The sequence below is a fragment of the Pristis pectinata genome, chromosome 5 (genome assembly GCF_009764475.1).
Source record: "Pristis pectinata isolate sPriPec2 chromosome 5, sPriPec2.1.pri, whole genome shotgun sequence".
Taxonomy (NCBI): domain Eukaryota; kingdom Metazoa; phylum Chordata; class Chondrichthyes; order Rhinopristiformes; family Pristidae; genus Pristis; species Pristis pectinata.
This window is the reverse complement of record NC_067409.1, coordinates 38,927,301-38,952,379: the sequence shown is the minus strand read 5'-3', so window position 1 is coordinate 38,952,379 and position 25,079 is coordinate 38,927,301. Positions and strand designations below refer to the sequence as shown.

General features: G+C 41.9%; 1 protein-coding gene across 8 annotated transcripts in view; it reads right to left on the bottom strand.

The window, feature by feature from the left end:
* Positions 1 to 25,079, bottom strand: part of cdk14 (cyclin-dependent kinase 14) — a 477,589-nt gene that overhangs the window by 240,283 nt on the left and 212,227 nt on the right. For all 8 annotated transcript variants that reach the window (XM_052016680.1, XM_052016686.1, XM_052016679.1 and 5 more), the window contains one exon: positions 1,521 to 1,644. In XM_052016680.1, the coding sequence (XP_051872640.1) occupies positions 1,521 to 1,644 (124 nt within the window). The remainder of the gene's footprint in view (positions 1 to 1,520; positions 1,645 to 25,079) is intronic.

Below are 25,079 nucleotides of genomic sequence, written 5' to 3'. Positions count from 1 at the left end.
CGACTATGTGGCCAGAATCTGCTCTAACTCCATCTACAAGTCTGCAGATGATACCACCATTGTAGACCGTATCTCAAACAGCAATGAGTCGGAGTACAGGAAGGAGATAAGATAAGATATAAGATATTTTTATTAGCCACATGTACATCGAAACACACAGTGAAGTGCACCTTTTGCGTAGAGAGTTCTGGGAGCAGCCCGCAAGTGTCGCCACGCTTCTGGTGCCAACATAGCATGCCCACAACTTCCTAACCCGTACATCTTTGGAATGTGGGAGGAAACCGGAGCACCCAGAGGAAACCCACACAGACACGGGGAGAATGTACAAAATCCTTACAGACAGCGGCGGGAATTGAACCTGGGTCGCTGGCACTGTAATAGCATTACGCAAAACCACTACACTACCGTGCCTGCTTAGTGGAATGGTGTCATGACAACAACCCTTCCCTCAATGTCAACAAAACTAAAGAGCTGGTCATTGACTTCAGGAAAGGGGGCAGTGTACATGCACCTGTCTACATCAATGGTGCTGAGGTCGAGAGGGTTGACAGCTTCAAGTACCTGGGAGTGAACATCACCAACAGCCTGTCCTGGTCAAATCACGTAGATGCCACAGCCAAGAAAGCTCACCAGCGCCTCTACTTCCTCAGGAGGCTAAAAAAATTTGGTTTGTCCCCTTTGACACTCACCAACTTTTACCGATGCACCATAGAGAGCAGCCTATCTGGATGTATCACGGCTTGGTACGGCAACTGCTCTGCCCAAGATCGCAAGAAGCTGCAGAGAGTTATGGACACAGCCCAGCGCATCACGGACACCAGCCTCCCCTCCTCGGACTCTGTCTTTACCTCTCGTTGTATTGGTGTAGCAGCCAGCATAATCAAAGACCCCACCCACCTGGGACATTCTCTCTTCTCTCCTCTTCCATCAGGTAGAGGATACAGGAGCCTGAGGGCACGTACCACCAGACTTAAGGAAAGCTTCTACCCCACTGTGATAAGACTATTGAACGGTTCTCTTATACAATGAGATGGACTATGACCTCACGTCACTTGTTGTGACCTTGCACCTTATTACACTGCACTTTCTCTGTAGCTGTGACACTTTACTCTGTACTACAACAATGTAACTGCACTGTGTAATGAATTGACCTGTACGATCGGTTTATAAAACAAGCTTTACACTGTACCTCGGTACAAGTGACAATAATAAACCAATACCAAGACCAATCACTGAAAGAAATAGCCTAGTCCAAAGGCAGGTAACTTGGAGTAGTTCACTTTCCAAAGAAAACAAGCCCAACTTCTTTTACAACATCTTGTAACTTGAAGTCCTAATATCCAGCATAAGCAGCATTGATTCTCTTTCCTTTCGAGGATTATTCTATTCTTCCTGTGATTTGATTACATGAACTCCGTGTATGAGTAGAAAAGTATATTTCAATTAAAATTTTATCTATCCATCTGTCAAAATAACTTTTACATTATTTGTTTCCTCTTGGCACAAATGTCATTGCTTACCAAAATCTGCTAGCTTCAACTCTCCGGTATCACTGATGAGCAAATTCTGAGGCTTTAAGTCTCGGTGCAAGATGTATCGCTGATGAATATAGGAGAGACCCCGCAGCAGCTGAAACAAAAAGAGCTAAAAGGCAAGAAAAGGATACTTATTAATGAGGCACAAAATGCCAAGATCATCAAAAATCAACATCAGTCAACTAAGCTTTGTAAACAATGGTACACGTTCAAAGATAATCATGTCATATTTCTAAATTCTAATCACCATAAACCAATGTGCATATTTTACATTAAAACTAAGAGATCTTATGTTAAACATTAGACATTCAGTTTTATTCATTTTTTTCTCCATGTATACTGACTGATCATCATCCTTTTCCCCGGATTACTGTAAGTGTGAGCTTTTATTGTAACCAGCCAACAAAAGACCAGGCAGGAACATGTCTATATGTCATGACCTCTATTCCCGCAATATGAAAATGGCATAGTTTTACACAGTTCTCAAACCAAACAAAATTAAATACTGGCTTCTTTCAAAATGAGCTAATTTCTTTCTCAGAAGTACTTATGTCTTTTCATTAACCATCAGCTAATCATGATTGTTACCATGTTGACTAAATGGTAAAAGGGGACAAATGGCAAAAGGAAAAAAAATGTCTGCATTAATCTTATGATGTAGTGTAATATAGATGATCTATTTATCTCTTCTTTGAATTGATGTTATTATTCATAAAATCAACAAACTCCCAAATACTGCTGGACAAATTTCAATATTCAAGAGGACCCAAGGTGAAGATTGTAAATATTTTGGCATGTTCTAGGAACCATCTTCATCAGATTTAGCCCAGTTTGTAGAGCATTTTGTACTTTTGAGAGATGTAGTTAAGTGGTTCTTGCACTGAACACTGAAATGTTGTAGCCACAAATAATCAGAAGGATTACATAAGCATTGTTGCTTATCCAGTATGCAAGTTGAAGCAGTTTGAATAAGTTTGAAAATTCCTTGCCAAGCACATAAAAGCATATAATTTATATTCAAACATCACTGTTCCATGAATAAATCATGGAAATACAAATGGCTTCTCCAAACTTTAGCTGCCCACATAAAAGCCCTCTCTAGTAACTGCACGCAAACAGGTCTGTTACAATACTGAAGAAAGTTAAAATTAAAGGCAATTTTTATACCCAATTAATTTAATCAAATGTAGCACTCAGTGGATCATGTTAATATGGATGTATCAAAACTGCAAGCCGAGAAACAGAGAAACTATGAAGGCCAACTTTTCAAATGGTCTCAAAAGCTGAAAAAACAAGAAAAGCAAAAGCATTTCTTTTTCTTTTGCTAATCAACAACATTATGAGATACCCAAGTACCTTCACCAGAAGGCACGCAAAGGTTCAAAGTGGCGGTTCACTGCCCTTTTCTCGAGGGGAATTGGGAATGTGCAACATTGGTTGTCATTGGCATCCATGCAACATACAAAGATTAAAAAGAAAAGATGGCATGTATATTCTTGAAAGATCTAAAGATTTTGATTTCCCTGATTGATGGAACAATTACTATTAATTTAATCTACTCAAGAGATTTCCATGAAGGACTCAAACTTGGATTAACTGGATATTGCTGCCAAGATTATCAGTTCATTTCTTGTATCACAGACTCCTGATCTTCACCACACTAGCTGTTGGCATTAGTCAGCCGTTTTGCTAAGGAATGGTGATTCACTTTATTGAGTATCAGGACCACATTTGCAAGAATTTGTTCCCTTCTGTCCCATCGAATATTATTCTTGAAATTAATATTAAGAAGATTATCTACAGAATTACGTTCCAATTTCTGGGAGATCCTTGTGCACAAATTGACTGCTAGGTTCCATATTATAACAGTGACCACAATTCAAAAGTTCTAAATCAGCTGTAAATCATTTTGAAATGCTTTGAGGTTGTGAAAATTACAAGAGAAATATAATTCTTTTTATCCCCATATGTTTTCACTGTATAGTCACTCCTCCAAAGTGCATCCATTTTATACCATCTATCCATTAGCTGCAATGAAAAAGTCAGCTGTGAGAGGAATGTGCTAAGGTTAAGAAATACTAAGATTATTAACATTTGTACCAGTTACCTTGACAACACAAACTACCCATTTATCCATGCTAGTTTAGAAATAGAAGTATGTTTCTCAATACTGTCATGCAGTTGCTCAGAAACACAAGTATTTCAATATCATGACCTATATCTTTATTTACTGACAGTCTCCTTTTTTGCAGGTGCAGAGACAATGATAAGAAAGCTTTGTTGCCATATTATCCAAACTGTATACAGAACAATCTAACAAGATATATATTACTACAAACATAAGGATGCACAACTGCTAATTTTAAAAGACTAATCTATAGTCATTACACTGATTAGCATTCAGCCCAAGGAAGATTTGCAGTTACTTTGTTACCCACTTCATCCTGTTAGAAAGTCACGACAGATGGATGGCGGAGGCAGATAAACAAGCGGGTGTACAGGCACAAGATGATGCAGCTGCTAAAGGCATTTGCGATGCCATCATCCATAATAACCAAGTTACTGGGCATCACTTACAAACACACTGACAATACATTGTAATGACGAGGATGGAGGGTCTACATGCATCGTATTTTAACTGCACCCCCTTACAGGCAAACTTTCATTTTTTTAAAAACATAATATCTTAGAAGTGTTACAAAGAAAAAAATACAATTCAGCAGTAATAATGAATTTTTACTGTAGCAAAGGAGCTGCCTTTAAATTGGTAACTTTATTTATTTGTGCAAATTTGCATAAAATTTATTACAAATCACTTAAGTCTGAGTCTGATTTTTTTTAAATACAGCTTCATCTTGGCACACAAGAATTTAAGTAATTTTGACGTTCTCAAAGCTGAAAATGTGCACTTATAGCATTAGAAATGTGGTCAACTGGAAAACCTTTCAGGTGATCACACAGTGGGCTCTATTACAATGATAAATAGAAGTCTCCACCACTTTTCCTCCCAACCTTTTCTCCCAGGAAACACACTTCCTAGGGCCCAAGGGTCAAAAATTCCAGAATTGTTCACTTTATAAAAGCAAAATAGGTACAAAAATAATCAATTATTCTTTACTCACTCCACAGGAGTTCTCAGAAAGACTCAACAGGTCAAGTAACATCTGTGGAAAAGGAAACAGTTATCATTTGTCTCAGACCTGAAACGTTAACCCTATTTGTTTCCACGGATGCTGAGTGACCTGCTGAGTGTTTCCAGAATTTTGTGTTTTCATTTCAGATTTCCAGCATCTGTGGTTTATTTGATTTCCATAGAAGTGTTCATTAGCCCTGGTAAAAATTCAAAACCCTCAAGGAAATGGTATTTAGAATTCCTCCCCCTCTCTCCCCCACCCCCAGAGTTTGTACACCTCACTGATCAACTCAATTGAATTATTAAAATAGTTTGACTAAAAATCCATGAATTTGCAACTCGATTTTCAATGGTCCAAGAGTTGGTATTAGTCACTTGCAAGGTGTGTAGAGTGAATCATGAAAATCCTCAGCAGATCAGGCAGCATTGAGGGAGGAACAAACAGAGATAACATTTCAAGTTGATAACCTTTAATCACAATTTAGAAAAGTTAGAAATCAACCTCGTTTAAGATGGAAGGGGGGAAGGATGGAAAGGAGAAAGGGAATGGAGTGGAGACTAAGAGAGACAGAATGACACAAAAGGCAGTGATGTCAACTGAAAGAGGATGGTAGAGGTTTGGTAACTGCAGCTAACCTGTCTGGAGGAGGTGTAAACAGAACATGAGAACAGAGGAGAGAGGGGGGAAAGTAACTATACTGCAGCTGTGAAATGGAGAATGCAGGAGTTGCTAGAAATTTGAAATAAAGAATGCTGAAGGTACTCAACAGGTCAAGCAGCATCTGTGGAGAGGGAAAAACTGATTTAAAGTTACAGGCTGATGACCTTTCATCAGAGCTGGCTATTTATAGAGTCAGAGATGTACAACACAGAGACAACCCCTTCAGCCCACCACATCCATGCCAGCCTTTTTGCCCACCTACAGTAATCCCATTTGCCTGGATTAGGACTGTATCCTTCTAAGCCTTGTCTATTTAAGTGCCTATCCAAATGTCTCTTAAATGCAGCGGCTGTACACCTCCTCTGGCAGCATGTTCCAAATATCAACTACTCTGTGTAAAAAAAAACTTTCCCCTCAAATCCCCTGTAAACTCTTCTTCTCACCATAAACCCATGCTCTCTTGGTTTTGATAACCTTACAATGGGGGAAGAAAAAGATTCTGATTAACTACCCCATGTGACACATACTCAAAAGGCTCGTTATCTAAAGTTTTTGAAGTTAATGACAAGTCATGAAGGCTCTAATGTGCCTACTTAGACGCCAAGACGCTGTTCCTTGAGCTTGCATTGGGCTTATTTGGAACAGTGTAAGAGGCCAAGGACAGAGGTCAGAGTGGGACTGGTGTGGAGAATTAAAGTGACAGGCAATTGAAAAATCTGGTTTACCCATTTCAGCATAATCCCACAATCTAGCTTTTTATATTAGATAGATAGATAGAGTACTCCAGCACAGACAGGCCCTTCAGCCCATCTAGTCCATGTCACCTGATCTTCTGCCTAGTCCCATCTACTTGTTCGAATGTAGCCCAGATTTATTTCAGATTTCCAGATACTGCCGTTTTCTCTATCTCAGTTCCAGTATTCTTTACTTTTCTCTCTCTCCTCTATCCCAGTTCATTTCCTTTTAATTACAATTCCTCCAGACAGATCAGCAGCAATAAATAAGCCTTCACCATCCTCTCTCAGCCAGCACCATCACCTTTTGTATCATTCAGTGTCCCTTGGTTTCCACCTCAACTGTTCTGAACATTGCATTCACAGATCAGCACGTGTGATATACTTTGGCAATCCCGCAAATTAATGGTGACATTATTACAGATAGTTCTGAATTATTACAGAACATACAGTACCTTAAAAAAATGAAAATCAGTGACTTCAGTCACCCATGTTACATTGTATTTAATGGGTTGTGTGGAAGCAAAACAGAGCAACCTAACTCATGAACCAGAAACCATCCTATGTGCTACAGAAGTTAGATTTCTGATATTTCCAACTGTAATATAGCAGGAGAAGATGCCCATTATCAATCCCATTTCACAATATGAATATAGTATCACTCATATACCAGCCTGCAGAATTTACCAAAGCTGTTGGTAACTATATTCAATATACAAATATTGAATATATTGAATATTCTAATATTCAATATTAGACCCAGAAATGGTAGTTATCAGCAAATTAGTGAATTTCACTGCAACTCAGACTACAGGCCAAATAGTTCCTACAGTCCATTGGTGAGCTCAGCTGGGACATCCGACAAGCCTCAGCTCTGTTAAGTGGATGTATTGGGAAAGTATCTAGTCATTATTTGTCTTATGAGGATAGGTTGAGTGAGCTAGGACTTTTCTCTTTGGAGAGGAGGATGAGAGGTGACTTGACAGAGGTGTACAAGATGATAAGCATAGATTGAGTGGACAGTCAGAGACCTTTTTCCCACGGTGACAATGGCTAATATGAGGGGACATAATTTTAAGGTGACTGGAGGAAGATATAAGGGGGATGTCAGGGGTAAGTTTTTTTTAAACACAGAGAGTGGTGGGTGCGTGGAGTGCACTGCCAGCAGAGGTTGTGGGGGCAGATACATTAAGGACATTTAAGAGACTCTTAGATAGGCACATAAATGATAGAGAAATGGGGGGCTATGTGGGAGGGAAGGGTTAGATAGATCTTAGAGCAGGATAAAATGTTAGCACAACATTGTGGGCCAAAGGGCCTGTACTGTGCTGTAATATTCTATGTTCATCCAACACAGACACCTAGCAAATGTGAAGGGCAAACTCTGACCCTTTCCTTGGGATCCTGACCAGTAATTCTACTCTTCATGTTTTTTTTCCTAAGTTCTGCTCCCATAAAACTTCAGTTTCTGTGAGGGTCAGGAACATCACCTGATATCCTCATGAGATAATATTAAAAAATTGAAGAGAAAGAAAAATATCAAGTGTACTTTACACCTGATACAGAGTGTTCTCTTTTTATGGTAAACCTGATGTGCTAGAAGTCTCACGAGAACTGGTATTTCAAATACTAATTAAACTTCTCAGGGTGTGTTTGTACATCTCTGACTAATGAAAATCAAAGTCTCAAAGGACAATTACTTTGATTAGAAAAAAAAAGAGTAATTCAGACAAGTTTTACTTCTGCCTGTCTCCAAGGTTTCAAGACTTTAATAAAAAAAACATCCATTCCCAGAATCCTTAGATTGTAACCTATCCTTTTCCCCTCAGGCAGATTGCCTGTGAAGAAATAATAATTGAAGAAATATTAGTTGCAAAGAAAAAAAAATAAATTTTGCCTGTGACATATCCTTCACATTTTCAGTAAATTTAAACCCATTACTGATGTGCATTGAAACTGACTTGACCATGGCCAACTTTGTCAATACCATTTCTTCTTTATTCAAGATCTTTATTCAAACTCCAAATCTCCATTTTACAGCTAAATGTCCTCCGTTCACCAGTTTAGTTCACCATTGTTAATGTAAGCATCTGTTCACTTTGGTGTATTGCCAAACTAGAGTTCTGATTGAGCAAAAGGATGCCAGATGGAGGAAACTGAGGGGAAATAAGGTTATTTAATCTGGGTCAGAAGAGTGGTAAAACAAAATATTATATAAAAATTCCATGTTCTGATGAAAGTTCGCCAACCTGAAAAGTTAATGTCATTTCTCTCTCCACAGATGCTGCCTGACCAGCATGTTCTGTTTTTATTTCAGATTTCCGACATCTGTGGTATCTACATTTTAAGACAATTAATTGTTGGTGTTGATAGAAACCTGGTTGCCCTCACAGAAGTTAACACATATGTACACTAAGGAATTAAGGCAGCGAATGGGCAGGCACAGTAGTGTAGCAGTTAGCGCAATGCTATTACAGCGCCAGTGACCTGGGTTCAATTCCGGCCACTGTCTGTAAGGAGTTTGTACGTTCTCCGTGTCTGAATGGGTTTCCTCCGGGTGTTCCAGTTTCCTCCCATGTTCCAAAGACGTAAGGATTAGGAAGTTGTGGGCATGCTATGTTGGCACCGGAAGCGTGGCAACACTTGCAGGCTAGCCCCAGGACCCTCTACACAAAAGATGCATTTCACTGTGTGTTTCGATGTACATGTGACTAATAAAGATATCTTATCTGGAAATGTTGACCTTTATTGAAGGGGGTGGTCTACAAAAGAAAGGAGATTCTGCTGCAACTACCATGAATCTTTGAATTGTCCACACCACAGAATTCTTCATACCCAAATAGATAACCTTACTTTCCCTTATTATACTCCACCTGCCATCATCTTGCCTATTCAGAGGTCCAGCTTGACAATTCACCAGACTGGGCAGGAACCTATACAAGAACACAAGGAAATAGGAGCAGGGGTGGGCCATCTGGCCCCTTAAGCCTGCCTCACCATTCAAAATAATCTATGCTGGCCTCAACTCCTCTTCTGTGCCAGTTCCCCACAGTCCTCAATTCCATGATCTTTCAAATATTTATCAATCTTCACCTTAAATACTTCTCATAATCTAGCCTCCACAATTCTCTGGGATAGGAAATTCCTCTGTGAACTGAAAGTTTTATACACCTTCATTTTAAATGGCAGGGAACCATATATTGCAACTATGCACCCTCATTCAAGACTCTCCCATGAGTGAAAACACTTCTACATCTATCCTGTAGTGCCCCTTCAGGATCCTATGTTTTAATGTTCACTTATTCTTCTAAACTCAAAGATATACAGACCCTACCCATTTAGCCTCTCTTGATAAGACAATCCCTTCATCCCAGGAATTAGCCTGGTAAATCTCTTTTGGACTGCTTCCAAAGTCACAATATCCCTTTGTTTTTATTAAGATAAGGGAACCAAAACTATGTTCAAGTTGCATTAACAATGGCAAACTAAACCCAGTGAACTGAGGATCACAACCCATAGGAATGGCTACCTGCGAGGTGAAGATATGGAATTTAAGGTACCAATCTCCAAAAGGAGGGAAATGGCATTGGCAAGGTTAACTACAGTCAAGATTCATGTTTTTCTAACGTTTCTGATGTCTTAGGCAATCAGTTTCCTGATACTAATCTGAAGACGAGCTAAAGAGCTTCATTTTCATCAATTCACCAGTTTCTCTGTGATTTGGAAATGTTAAATAAATAGTGCTTCATTAATAACTGCAACATCAAATTTAAATTGACTATCAAAATGATGAATTTTGGGACATGGATTAAACCTGATTTCTTATGTCCTACTAATATTTCTTGTTCTTCCTTTCATCTTCACACAAGTTTCTGGGAAGAACTAGAAATGGCTACCAGCATTTAATCCTTGTGGTTAATTCCAAGTAGAGATGCCATGCAGTTTATTCTATTTCTGAGATTACAAGTAAACTACACTTCAAAATCTTGAGGAAGTCAACGAGGAAAAAAAATCACCACAACAAATAAAAGGACAAGACAAATCTGCAACATAAAATTCATTACCTAGCATAAAATTTTGTTTACACCAAGATCTTCTCATATTGTAGGAAATGTAAAAGGCAATTTATCCACAGAAGATCTCACAAGAAACCAGGAAATAAATACCATGTCTTCATTTCAATCTTACATTTCTCTATAGATGTTACCTAACATGCTGATTACTTCCAAAAGTTCTTGGTTTTATTTTCATTTTTACTGGTCATCATTATGTAGTGTCATAGAGGTTTTTTTTGAAGAATGGGTACTCTTCCTTGCAATGGATGGTGTGTGAAATACAATTGCAATTAATGATAATGATAGCAGAAAACAATTGAAGATGATTATGCAGACACTAACATAAGGTTGAATTTCAACATCAAATGACTCCTCCTGAAAAGGTCTGATGGAACTGCCAGTGGATCTGTCAAGTTGAATTATTTCCTTACCAAAAGAATTTTTTTAAAAATCAGTGAATGACGAACAGTGTCATTGTTCATGACTTGCAAACACAAGCAGGAGACATAAAAACAATTCTACTTAGCTTTATTTAGGAGATATAGAAACAATTCCATTGCTACGATGTACCTTTTAAATAGAAAATCTTCACTTTGTTACATTTACTTCCAGATACAGCTCTCTGTCAATGTGAAAGGAACTGCAGAATTAACTGAACAGCAGACAGTGCAAATGTTCATGAGTACATTTAAGTTATTGTAATCTTTTGCTCAAATTAATTTGACAATGTATAGCTATTTCTAGGAGGTACAACTGATGCCAACATCAATAAAACTGTGATAAGAACTAAATATCTGTCTGCTAAGCTAACAGCTAGCTACAAACTATAAATTTGAAAGTTTCACTTTTCAGAGCTGTTTTTTCTAGTTGTTGTTTTATGCAATTAAAAATGTAATTCATTTTGACCGATGCACGAGAACAAAATCATGTCAGATTATTCAAGTTTGAAAATACATTTGCAAGCCACATCTAAGTCTTAAAAAAACAGTAATGAATAAACTAACCAAGTATATTTAGCTAAGGCAAATATTCCAAAAGTTGTAATTAAGTGACTTAATGTAGAGAAGGACAGGAAAAATTGCATACAATCTCATGGTTTAAAGCAATGTGGAAATGAAATGCCATTTAATTCTAACAGCATCTGTACCACCCAATGAGATTCTCATTTTCTAATCTTCTCTCTCCACCATCTGTAAAAGAGGCCTTTAATTTGGCATAACATTCATTTACTGGTAATACACCTGCTTGCTCCCTGGTCTGTAAATGAAAAATAGAAATTTGTTTAACTGCTATGAGGCTCAGAGCAAGCCAATTAGCATATCAACTGCATCAGGGAAAAGGTTGTTCCATCCCAACACCCACTCTGCCATTTCATTATATGCCCCATCTGCCAAATGTTCCAGTCATAATGTGGGCATATATACTTGGCTTTAAATAATAGCATGGTGCAAGTCTTAGATCTCCAGGCAATAAATGAAGCATTAATAACAGCAACACACAAGCTGCTAAATGTGTATTTATAAGGGTCAAAGACGTTCAAATTCCTAATTGCATAATAACGTTCACTACATTATAAGATACCCCATACTTTAATCCTGAAAGGTCAAAACAGAAGGTTACTCTGAAGCAGACATTAAGAAATCATAGAGTCAGAGTTATACAGCACGGAAACAGGCCCTTTGTCATAACTCGCACATGCCGACCAAGGTGCCTTCCAGAGCTCATCCCACTTGCCTGCATTTGGCCCATACCCCTCTAAACCTTTCCTTTCCGTGAACCTGTCTTTTAAAAATTGTAATTGTACCCACATCTACCACATCCTTTGGCAGCTCATTCCACATAACCACCATCATCTGTGTGGGAAAAACTTGCCCCTCTTATCCCCTTTACATCTTTCTCCTCACACCTTAAAGCTATGCCCTCTATTTTGGACTCCCCTGCCCTGGGGAAAAGACCGTGACCATCCACCTTATCTATGCCTCCCATGATTTTATAAACTTCTAATAAGGTAATTGAAATGTTAACATATGGATAACATGAAAAATCAAAACATAAATTTAGTACCAATTTCTCATTAGTTAAGATCTGTTTTTGCAATTATGCATTGAAATCTCGATGCTAGATTGCTATAGAATCCAACATATATATTGAATTTATCAGATCTCAAACCATTAATAATACAGTTCAATGTGAAGACGTACACCATTTTTGTCCCCTTTCTCACATACCCACCCCCCAGCCCCCCTTCACCCATCTTTGTCCCCCTCCTGGTTTCATCCATTTTCATCCACCCACAGGTTAAATAGCCCCCAAGCCCTCCCCAAATCGGTTCCAACAGCCATTCACCTCTCCCCTAATGGTTCCCATTCTCACCCCTTTTACTTATCAGAATCTAGCACTGGTAGCACTTTGTGTTCCTGCTTATCTCCCTGCAGCAGCTGTCTCCCATCTTCACACCCCTCTCCCTCCACTTTGCTCCATCAGCTTTTCCTCTCTGTCTGCCTCTATCTATCATTCATCTGGCACTGCCTTCCAACCCCACCCCTGCTCACCTGGCAGTACCTGCCTGTCATCCTACACCCCTCCTCAGCCCACCAGTCACCTCAGAATGCTTTCTTGCCGCTCCCCTTCTCCTCTTTCTACTGGCCACCTTGCCTCCACTCTCAATCCTGATGCAGGGTTTCGACCCGAAACATCGACCATTCCTTTCCTCTCGCAGATGCTGCTTAATCCACTGAGTTCTTCCAGCAGGTCGTGTGTTGCTCCAGGTTCCAGCATCTGCAGTCTCTTGTGTCTCCTAAGACATACACTATTCCTAGGTTCACAAGATGACAATCCATCGACCTTCTAGCTAGAGAATATTTAAGCAGCTAAGAGAACAGACAGATAATGAACAGCATTTAAACAAAAAACAAAGGCCAACAGTACAACTAGAACAAAGATTTTGTTAATTACTATCCCTGTCGGATAGGAGAGGTTGGGGTACAGGGATTGCTGGGATCTGATGACCAGAACTCATCCTACAAACCAGGCCACTGTGGAGTCTTCCAACAAAAGGCAGGAAGGAAGCTAATGTTCCAAAGTATGATAGTTAATCCAGTCCTCAAATGGAAGCATTCAGACACCAGTGCCCCTAGCCTCCCACCAATAGTAGCCTCTATGCCCAATCTACAACCATGCTGTTTTTGCACCTCCCATAGTCAAGTGGCCTGAACATTCAGCTTCTAAATTCTATCAGGGGCCATCCAAACATGTCACAGTCTGTCTTCTTGCCACATATTTAAATGGAGCTCTGAGGCTGCATCAGACCTGTGCATTTACACTGGGCACACAAACACCAAGTGTCACTGTCTGCTGAGAGTCTTAGTGTTCACAGTATTATGAAGGATGAATTCAGGCATGTTGCTGCAGAATGTTCTATTCAGTTGCATTGTGCTATACCACCTGTGCCTCATAGAAAAATTTGTGCAGAAGAATACCTTAAAATGCATGACAGCGAGGCAGTAATCTGCACAGAGCATCTGTGAAGCTCTGTGGAGAAAGAACATGGTTCCTCAAACAGACTATCAATACCATTTGGCAGAATACCTCATCACCAGAACTTTTAAACAAGTGCCAAGATTTTGCTTGATTGGTGGTGAGACAATCACTCTCCATAAAATCCTTTATGCCCAGCAGGAGCATCAGCACGACCATATGACATCCTCAAGGCTGCTGCGTTAGGGCAACACCATCATTCATCCTCTTCTGGAATGAGTGTTTGCTAAAGACATGCAGTGGCTTCATCGAGGTTCATCCCAAACTGCTGTGTAACACAGGGTTCTACTACGGGCAGCTTTCAAAAATCCACATTGAAACAAATGTCAACTGCTGCTGGAAGATCATCAGCTCAGTGAAATGCCCTTTGGTGTGCCAGAAACTTGCTAGTTTTCCAGTGTAAGGAGCTGTATGGGACTGAAAGTTGCAGACTGGTGCACTTTAAGGCCAGAACTACATGCCGAGGAACACATGGCAGCTTGGTGCAACCAGTACAAAGGATCTATGGGGGAAGGCCATAGTTTAAAGTCTTCTGACATTGAAAGTAGCAGCTTTTGCCTGCGCTGGCCTTGACATTTGTGCCCTTGGTTAATCCCCTCCAAATTTACTGTTTATCTACTTTAAAAGGCACCAGAGCAAGAACATCTTTGAATCAAAAGCAACAGAGCCGATGTTTGTTATGGGCAGCCTGGATGTGAGTGGCAGAAAGCAGTACTTTTGTTTAACTGATCTCAATATTCAAGGGAGAAAGTTTGCGATCCTTTATGTTTCATAAATGTTTAAAATATGTGTGTACCAAAAATAGCTAAGTAAAAGAATAATAACATGGCAATTTTATAAAAGATTCAACCTTAATTAAATATTTATTGTAAATTTCTGCTATTCTGCCATAGTTAGTAAATTGTAATGGAACCTTGCATACTTTGACATTCTGTTGAATTTCTACTTGGCCATCATTATGAAACTCCTTTTGTCTGCTGTTCCACTGTCAAGTGAATGCAACTATGACAGTAGATGTATTCTGAGCAGCAGTTTCACATCTTGTCATCTCTCCACTTGATGATACAGATTGACAATTCAAGTCACCATATGGAAACAGTTGTCAAGCACTTGCTTCAGGCAGTTAAATTTTGAGGAAGAGGAAGTTAATCAAGGTATTGCCTCCTTTGCAGGATATCCCCAGAAAAACTCCTGGGCCAGAACAAACCTGTCCTGAATGTCCTCATCATTCTTCAAAACTTGGCATCAGCCTGGCTATCTCAAAGAAAGTCAGAGTCATACAGCATGGAAACAGGCCCTTCAGCCCAACTCTTCCATGCCGACTGTGTTGCCCAGCAAGCTAGTCCCATCTGCCCACGTTTGGCCAATAGCCTTCTAAACCTCTCCTATCCCTATCTTAGATGGCTTTTAAATGTTGCCAATGTGCCTTCCTCAACCACGATTTCTGGCAGCTCATTCCAAATACGCACCACCCTTTTTAATGAAGAAGCTGCCCCAATATCCCTTTTAAATCTCTCACCTCTGATCTTAAACCTATGCCCTCTTGTTTTTAGCACCTCCTCCCAGGGAAAAAGACTATGTGCTTTGACCCTATGCCCCTTAAGATCTTATGTACCTCTATCAGGTCACCCCTCAATCTCCTACATTCCAGGGAATAAAGTCCTAGTCCACACAACCTCTCCTTGTAACTCAGACCCCCAAGTCCAGGCAACATCCTGGTAAATCTTTCCTGCACTTTTCCCAGTTTAATAACGTCTTTCCTATTACAGGGTGACCAAAACTCTACACAATACTCCAAGTGCTGTCTCACCAACATCTTACATAACTGCAACATAAAGTCCCAACTCTTATACTCAGTGCCCTGAGTGATGAAGGCTAGCATGCCAGATGCAATCTTCACCACCCTATCTACCTGAGATGCCACTTTCAGCAAACTATGCACTTGCAATCCTTGGTCCCTCTGTTCCATAACATTCCACAGGACCCTACCATTCACTATACAAGTCCTACCCTGGTTTGATCTCCCAAAATGCAATACCTCATATTTATCTGGATTGAAAGCCATTTGTCAATTCTAAGCCCTGATCAAGATCCCCCTGTAAATTTTCATAACCTTCTATACTGACTACAACACCACCTATTTTAGTATCATCTGCAAACTCACTAACCATGCCTCGTACATTCACAGGGCGTGGTTAGTGCATTGTGGCCTTATGTTAGCCACAAATGACTAACATGAGCGGACATAATTTTAAGGTGATTGGAGGAAGGTATAAAGGGGATGCCCAGGGTAGGTTTTTTTTTTACACAGAGAGTGGTGGATGCGTGGAATGCACTGACTGCAGAGGTTGTGGGGGCAGATACATTGGGGACATTTAAGAGACTCTTAGATAGACACATGAATGATAGAAAAATAGGGGGTTATGTGGGAGGGAAGGGTTAGATAGATCTTAGAGCAGGATAAAATGTTGGCACAACATTGTAGGCCAAAGGGCCTGTACTGTGCTGTAGTGTTCTAGGTTCTATTAGTGCCTCATTATTAATTGTTCATATAAATTACAAACAACAAAGGTCCTAGCACCAATCCCTGTGGCACACCACTAGACACTGGCCTCCAATCTAATAAACAACCCTCAACCACCACCCTCTGCTTCCTACCACTGAACCAATTATGAATCCAATCTGCTATCTCCCCTGAATCCCATGTGATCCAACCTTCCAGACTGGCTTGCCATTAAGGACGTTGTTAAAGGCCTTGCTAAAGTCCCATCACTGAAACCCAACTCCCGGGCCCCACTGGAGCACCCAATGCTGAGACCTGAGGACCCAGAATAAAGACCCAACCAGCATGAGTACCCGATGTCAACCCCCGTGTCCCGGCCTATCCGGAGGCTTGACCCACCCTTACCTTGCAGTCCAGGTGAAGCTGCTCCAGGTCTGTCCTTAAGCAATCACTTACCAGGTGGCTCTACTCCAAGGATTCCAGGACCAACGAGTCACAGTCACTTACCTTGGAAGCGTGGTAAGAGGGCTGGGCTGCAGGTGAGACTGAAACAGAGTGGGTACAAGACCCCCCTTCCCCCACCTAGTATACTTCTAACTAATGTCCAAGCCATTGAGAACAAAGTTGATGAACTAAAGTCAAGACTGACCTACCAAAAAGAACTGAGGGACTGCTATGTGCTATGTCTTACTGAAATGTGCCTTACACCTGCTTCACCTGACTGTGCCATACAATGAGGGCTTCTCAATCCACCGAATGGGCCATACAACGTCCTCAGGCAAAGTTAGAGGCAGACTCCTCTGCCTCTTAATCAATAACTTGTGGTGCTTGGACGTGACAGTCCTGGCGAGCTCCTGCTCACCCATCCTGGAATATCTAATGGGGAATTGTCGCCCATAGTACCTGCCACGGGAGTTCACTTCAGCTATCCTGATGGCAGTCTACATCCCACCCCAGACGGACATGAAGCCTGCACAATGAACTATACTCTGTGGTCAACAGCCTTGAAACCAGGATACCCTGAGGCCCTCTTCATTATTGCAGGTGATTTCAACCAGGCCAACCTCAAGAGTATGTTACCAAAGTATTACCAGCACATCTCCTGTCCCACCAGGGGCCCTAACATCCTTGACCATTGCTATACAACCAAAGATGCCTTCTGAGCCACTCCCCGCCCTCACTTTAGTAAATCAGACCACGAGGCTGTACACCTTCTCCCTGCATACAAACAGAAGCTGAAATGGGAGGATCCAGTAAAGTCGTACAGTGCTGGTCTCAGGAAATAGATGAGCTTCTACGCGATTGCTTTGAGTCAGTGGACTGGTCCATGTTCAAAGATTCAGCTGCCAGCCTAGATGAGCAGGTCACCACCATCACAGACTTCATCAGCAAGTGCATTGAGGACTGTGTACCAAAGAGGACAATGCGGGTGCTCCCAAACTGGGAACCATGGATGAACCATGAGATCCACTCCCTTCTGAAGTCTAGGACTGCAGCACTCAAATCAGGTGACCTGACCTTTACAAGAAATCGAGATGTGACCACTGTAAAGCTCAGAGATGCCAAGAAACAGTATCAGTTGAAAATCAAGTCCCAGACCAGCCATCAGTTGTGGCAGGGCTTACATGCTATAATGAGCCACAAAACAAAGTCAGGCAGCATTGCCAACAACAGCGCATTGCTTATCGATGAGCTTAAGGCATTCTATGCACGTTTTGAACAGAAGGGGATTGGTTTGTCACCACGCACCCTGTCAGCCTCCAATGCACCTGAACCCATGCTCACCACTGAGAACACAAGATCAGTCTTCCGTAGAGTGAACCCACAGAAAGCATCTGGCCAAGGATGGTGTCCCTGGCTGTGTCCTCAGATACTGTGCTGATCAGATGTCTGGTATTTGCAGACATATTTAACCTCTCCCTGCTTCAATCTCAGGTTCCCACCCGCTTTAAGAAGGCCACTATCATCCCAGTATCTAAGAAAAACAAGGTAACGTGCCTTAATGACTACCGACCGGTGGCTCTGACATCCACCATCATGAAGTGCTTCAAGAGGCTGGTCATGGCATGCATCAACTCCCAGAAAATCTCAACCCACTGCAACTTGCCTACCGCCGAAACAGGTCTACAGTGGACGCCATCTCCCTGGCCCTACACTCAGCTCTGGAGCAACTGGGCAGTAAAGACACCTACATTAGACTATTGTTTATTGACTACAGCTCCACCTTTAATACTATAATTCCAAGCAAACTCGTCTCCAAACTTCGAGACCTGGGACTCAACACCTCCCTCTGTAACTGGATCCTTGACTTCCTGACCAACAGACTGTAATCAGTGAGGGTAGGCAGCAATACCTCCAGCATGATTATTCTCAACACTGGTGCCCAACAAGGTTGCGTCCTCAGCCCCCTACTCTACTCCCTATATACTCATGACCACATGGCCAGATTCTGCTCTAACTCCATCCATTTTTGCAGATGATACCACCAGAGTGGGCCGAATGTCAAATAACGATAAGTCAGGGTACAGGAAGGAGATACAGAGCTTAGTGGCATGGTGTCGTGACAACAACCTTCCCTCAATGTCAGCAAAACAAAAGAGTTGGTCATTGAGTTCTGGAAAGGGGGCAGTGCACATGCACCTGTCTACATCAATGGTGCTGAGGTCGAGAGGGCTGAGAGCTTCAAGTTCCAAAGAGTGAACATCACCAATAGTCTGTCCTGGTCCAACCACGTAGACGCCACGGCCAAGAAAGCTCACCAGCAACTCTAAGTCCTCAGGAGGCTAAAGAAATTTGGCATGTCCCTTTTGACACTCACCAACTTTTACTGATGCACCACAGAAAGCATCCTATCTGGATGCATCACAGCTTGGTACGGCAACTGCTCTGCCCAGGACTGCAAGAAACTGCAGAGTTGTGGACACAGCCCAGCACATCACAGAAACCAGCCTCCCCTCCATGGACTCTGTCCATACCTCTCGCTGCCTTGGTGAAGCAGCCAGCATAATCAAAGGCCCCATCCACCCGGGTATTTCTCTCTTCTCTGCTCTCCCATCAGGCAGAAGATACAGGGGCCTGGGGGCACATACCACCAGGTTCCCACTGTGATAAGACTATTGAACGGTTCCTTTATACAATGAGATGGACTCTTGACCTCACAATCTACCTTGTTATGACCTTGCATCTGATTGTCTACCTGCAATGCGCTTCCCTGTAGCTGTGACACTTTACTCTGTATTCTGTTATTGTCCTTACTCTGTACTACTTCAATGCACTCTGTACTACCTCAATGCACTGTATAATGAATTGATCTGTATGAATGGTATGCAAGACAAGTTTTTCACTGTACCTCAGTACAAGTGACAATACAAACCAATACCACTGTCCTACCCTCATCTATCCTCTTGGTTACCTCCTTGAAGAAGTCCAAGAGATTTTTCAGACACAACTTCCAACACACAAAGCCATGCTGACTGTCCCGAATCAGACCATGTCCCTCAGAATCCCCTCCAGCAATTTACCCACCGATATCAGACTCACTGGCCTGTAGTTTCCTGGCTTGTTTTTGCTACCCTTCTTAAACAATGGTATGACATTGGCCATTCTCCAGAATCTCACCTGTGGCCAAAGATGAAGCAAAAATCTTAGCAAGGGCCTCTGCAATTTCTTCTCTAGCTTCCCACAAGGTCCGAGAATGCACAGGCCCCGGGGATTTATCCAACTTAATGCACTTTAAGGCCTCCAATACCTCCTCCCTGCTAGTTGCTCGTTCACTAGTCCAAGCCAACACCACTCATTCCCCCATTTCCTTAGCTTCTATCATTTTCTCCACAGTAAAAACAGAAGAGAAATATTCATCGAAAATCCCATCCCTTTGGTTCCACACACGGATGGTCATGCTGATCTTTAAGGGGACCTATTGTCTCCCTAGTTACCCTTTTACCCTGAACATATCAATAGAATCTCTTGGGATTTTGCCTCACCTTGCCTGCCAGATCCTTCTCGTATCCTCTTTTTGCCCTCCTAACTTCTCTCTTCAGTGCACTCCTACACTTCTTGTAGTCATCAAGAGATTCACTTGTTCCCAGCTGCCACAAACAGAGTTCCCACATGGCAGAAGATACCTGCAGCCCCACAGCAGCCAACAAATTCATCCAGCGGGCTGTATATAAGTCGGGCATTTGTAAACTGGAGAGGACCTGTAATTTCCTGCAATGTTTGTGCAATAAAATGACAAGCCTTCCAAAAATTCTGAATTGAACTCCCTTTAGAATCGCAATTAATTTGCATCTCAAATCTGTGGCACAACTTGAAACTACAACTTCCTGATTCAGAAGGATCAGACCTAGCTAAACAAAGCTGACAACAGTGCTGTATTGGGCATGCCTGGTACCAGGTCCCAAAGCAGACACTCCCAATTCCAAGTTCTGTCACGGAAATGGATTATAAAGCAGACAGAGGAAAAGATTCAAGAACATGCTCCAAGTTTTCTTGAATAATTGCAACATTCTCACTGATCCATGGAACCTCTGGCCCATAAGCATCTCAATGTAGGGAAAGAGGATTCAGGACAGTATTTAGAACCTTGTGGTCATGCACTGGGGTCATACAGAAGCCTAGGATAAGCAGCAGAAGGAGCGCACCATCTGATAGACTACTCTCCTGTCTGCCTCATTATCCAGGCAATTATCTGCAGTTCCCACACTGATCTTATTATCCACCTCAGAACACACACAAGTGGAATGGAAGTAAATCATTGTCAATCCTGAAGAACTGCCTCAGTGGTAGTAAGAAGAATTGGGCTGAAATCTGGTCATTAGATTTGCTTCTTTTCAGGCATCTCTGATGACCGTTTATTAGCCTGAAATACCAGTTCTCAATCCACAAATACTGTCTGACCTGCTGGGCGTTTCTAGTATCTTTTGGATTTATTTTAAGTTTAAAATCACCACTGATGGCTTCAGACAGCTCAGATAAGAAGACTGCACTGTGGACTGTCAACATGTCAGCCACATTTTTTTATTAACATATTAAAAGCATGTTTAGCAGTTTTCTTGTTTCAGTCCAGATGCAGGATTTCAACCTGAAACGTTGACAATTCCTTTCATCCCACAGATGCTGCTTGACCCACTGAGTTCCTCCAGCAAATTGTTTGTTCTTGTGTCTCTTTCTTATTTCAGGTCTGGATTTTCCAGAGAAGATTTAACAATCCCAGTTTAATAGTGGTGTAATTTGAAACTCTGACTCTCAAAGCACTGGCACCATTCCTTGAAACTGGTCTTGTATGTTACAGGACACTAGATCTCATTAACCATCTTTTCACTGTAGAATCATTGCAGAGATCACAGATTACATTACTTTCCATATGCAAGTGAAATTGTTAAAGAGTTAAAACTAGAATCGTACAGCACAGAAACGAGCCCTTTGGCCCACCACATCCATGCCAATCATTTTATCTATCTACATTTATACCATTTGCCCACATTAGGTTCATATTCTTCTGTGCCCTGCACATCCATAGGGCACAGAATATAGAACTGTATAGCACCGATACAGACTCTGTGGCCCCAAACTAATTAAACTAATGACACCTAATTAAACTAATTCCTTCTGCCTGCACATGGTCCATTTCCCTCCATTCTCTGCATATTCATGCACCTATCAAAGAGCCTCCTAAATGGCTCTATCGTACCAGCCTCCACCACCACCCCTGGCAGCGAATTCCAGGCACCCGCCACTCTCTGTGTAAAAAGACCTGCCCCACACATCCCCTTTGAACTCCCCTCTCACCTTAAATGCACGCCCTCTAGTATTAGACATTTCGACCCTGGGAAAAAGATACTGGCTGTCTACTCCATCTATGCCTCTCATAATCTTATAAACTTCTATCAGGTCTCCCCTCAGCCTCCGCCGCTCCAGAGAAAACAACCCTGGTTTATCCCACCTCTCCTATAGCACACACCCTCTAATCCAGGCAGCATCCTGGTAAACCTCTCTGTACTCTCTCCAAAGCCCCCACATCCTTCAACAAGGGAACGACCAGAATTGAATGCAGTATTCATATGCTGCATAACCGGAGTTTTATAAAGCTGCAACATAATTTCCTGACTCTTGAACTCAATGCCTCAACCAATAAAGGCAAGCATGCCATATGCCTTCTTTACCACCCCATCAACCTGTGCAGCCACTTTCAGGGAGCTATGGACTTGGACCTCTGGATCCCTCTGTACATTAACACTCTTAAGGGTCTTGCCATTAACAGTGTACTGTCCTTTTACATTTGATCTTCCAAAGTGCAACACCTCATGCTTACCCAGATTAAACTCCATCTGCCATTTCTCCGCCTATATCTGCAGCTGATCTATATCCCACTGTATCCTTTGGCAATCTTCTACACTATCCATAATGCCACCAATCTTTGTGTCATCTGCAAACTTACTAACCCAGCCATCCACATTTTCATCCAAGTCATTTAAATCAATTACAAACAGCAGGGGTCCTAGTTTAAGGACCCCTGCAGAACACCAACAGTCACGGACCTCCAGCCGGAATAAGATGCATCGACCTTTACCCTGTCTTTTGTGGGCAAGTCAATTCTGAATTCAAATGTCCAAGTCATCATGGATCCCATGCATCTTAATCTGGATGAGCCTATAATGAGGGATCATGTTGAATGCCTTACTAAAATCCATGTAGACAACATCCACTGGTCTACCTCTACATTCAAGTCCCTGTCTAAATGCCTCTTAAATGTAGTAACTGTATCTGCCTCCACCACCTCCTAAACCATAGAACCATAGAACAATACAGCACAATACAAGCCCTTCGGCCCACCCTGTTGTGCCGTCCTTCAAACCACACCTAAGATTATCTAACCCCTTCCTCCCACATATCCCTCTATCTTCATAAGATCACAAGACAAGGGAGCAGAAGTAGGCCATTCGGCCCATCGAGTCTGCTCCAAGGAAAAGGGAAAAAACCAAAATGAAATGAGAAGGGGGGGAAGGAAAAAAAACTATTCTAATCCCAATTTCTGGCCTTATCCCCATATCCCTTGATACCCCGACTATTTAGATATCTATCTATCTCTTCCTTAAACACCTCCAATGATCTGGCCTCCACTGCTGTACCTGGCAAGGAATTCCACAAATTCACCACCCTCTGGCTAAAGAAATTTCTCCTCATCTCTGTTTTAAAACTGTACCCTCTAATTCTAAGATTGTGCCCTCTGGTCCTGGACTCACCCACCAAGGGAAACAGCTTAGCCACATCTACTCTGTCCAGCCCTTTCAACATTTTAAATGTCTCTATGAGGTCCCCTCTCATTCTTCTGTACTCCAGTGAGTACAGTCCAAGAGCCAACAAACGCTCATCATACGTAAGCCCTTTCATTCCGGGAATCATCCTCGTAAATCTCCTCTGAACCCTCTCCAACATCAGCACCTCCTTCCTAAGATATGGAGCCCAAAACTGTGTACAGTATTCCAAATGAGGCCTCACTAATGCCCCATAGAGCCTCATCAACACTCCCTTACTTTTATACAATATACCTCTCGAAATGAATGCCAACATAGAATTTGCTTTCTTTATCACCGATCCGACCTGGTGGTTAACCTTTAAGGTATCCAGCACGAGTACCCCTAAGTCCCTTTGTACTTCTGTACTTTGAATTTTCTCTCCTTCTAGATAATAATCTGCCCGTTTATTTCTATTTCCAATTTCCAAAGTGTACAAATCCTTCCATATGCTTATCTAACAATCTCTTGAACTTGACCAATGTAACAGCCTCCACCACCACCCCAGGCAGAGCATTCCATGAACCAACCCCTCTCTGGGTGAAAAACCTCCCTCTGACATCTCCCTTGAACTTCCCACCCATTACCTTAAAGCCATGTCCTCTTGTTTTGAGCATTGGTGCCCTGGGAAAGAGGTGCTGGCTGTCCACTCTATCTATTCCTCTTAATATCTTGTATACCTCTATCATGTCTCCCCTCATCCTCCTTCTCTCCAATGAGTAAAGCCCTAGCTCCTTTAGTCTCTCCTCATAATCCATACTCTCTAATCCAGGCAGCATCCTGGTAAATCTCCTCTGCACCCTTTCCAACGCCTCCACATCCTTCCTATAATGAGGTGACCAGAACTGGACACAGTACTCTAAGTGTGGCCTAACCAGAGTTTTGTAAAGCTGCATCATTACTTCGCGGCTCTTAAATTCGATCCCACGACTTATGAAAGCTAACATCCCATAAGCTTTCTTAATTACCCTATCTACCTGTGAGGCAGCTTTCAGTGATCTGTGGATATGAACCCCCAGATCCCTCTGCTCCTCTACACTGCCCAGAATCCTGCCATTTACCTTGTACTCCGCCTTGGAGTTGCTCCTCCAGCAACATGTTCCAGATATTAACCACTCTCTTGCGAAAAACTCCCTCATATCCCCCCTTAAAACTCCTCTCTCTCACTTTAAACCTATGCCCACTTGTTTTTGGCACCCCTTCCATGGAAAAAAAGATCCTATCTACCCTATCTATGCCTCTCATACATTTATATATCTCCATCAGGTCATCCCTCAGCTTCCTCACTCCAGAGAATTCAAGTCCAGCCTTTCAAAAATCTCCCTTCATAACTAAACCTCTCCAGTCCAGACAACATCCTGTTGAATCTCCTATCTCCTAATTGTGTCAAGAAAACACGATTTCTATTATTCAGGTTCATTCACTGTGCCTCAGCTGTGGTTCAGTTGGTAATGCTCTTATTTTTTCAGTCACAAGTTTCTGGGAATATGCCCTGCTCCAGAGGCATGAGCACAATAACTAAGCTGACAATCCAATGTGGCAATGGGGGAAAGCTGCATTGTCAAAAGTGTTGTCACTCACATGAGACATTGCATGATGGCCAAACTGCTTTTTCCAGATTGCTGT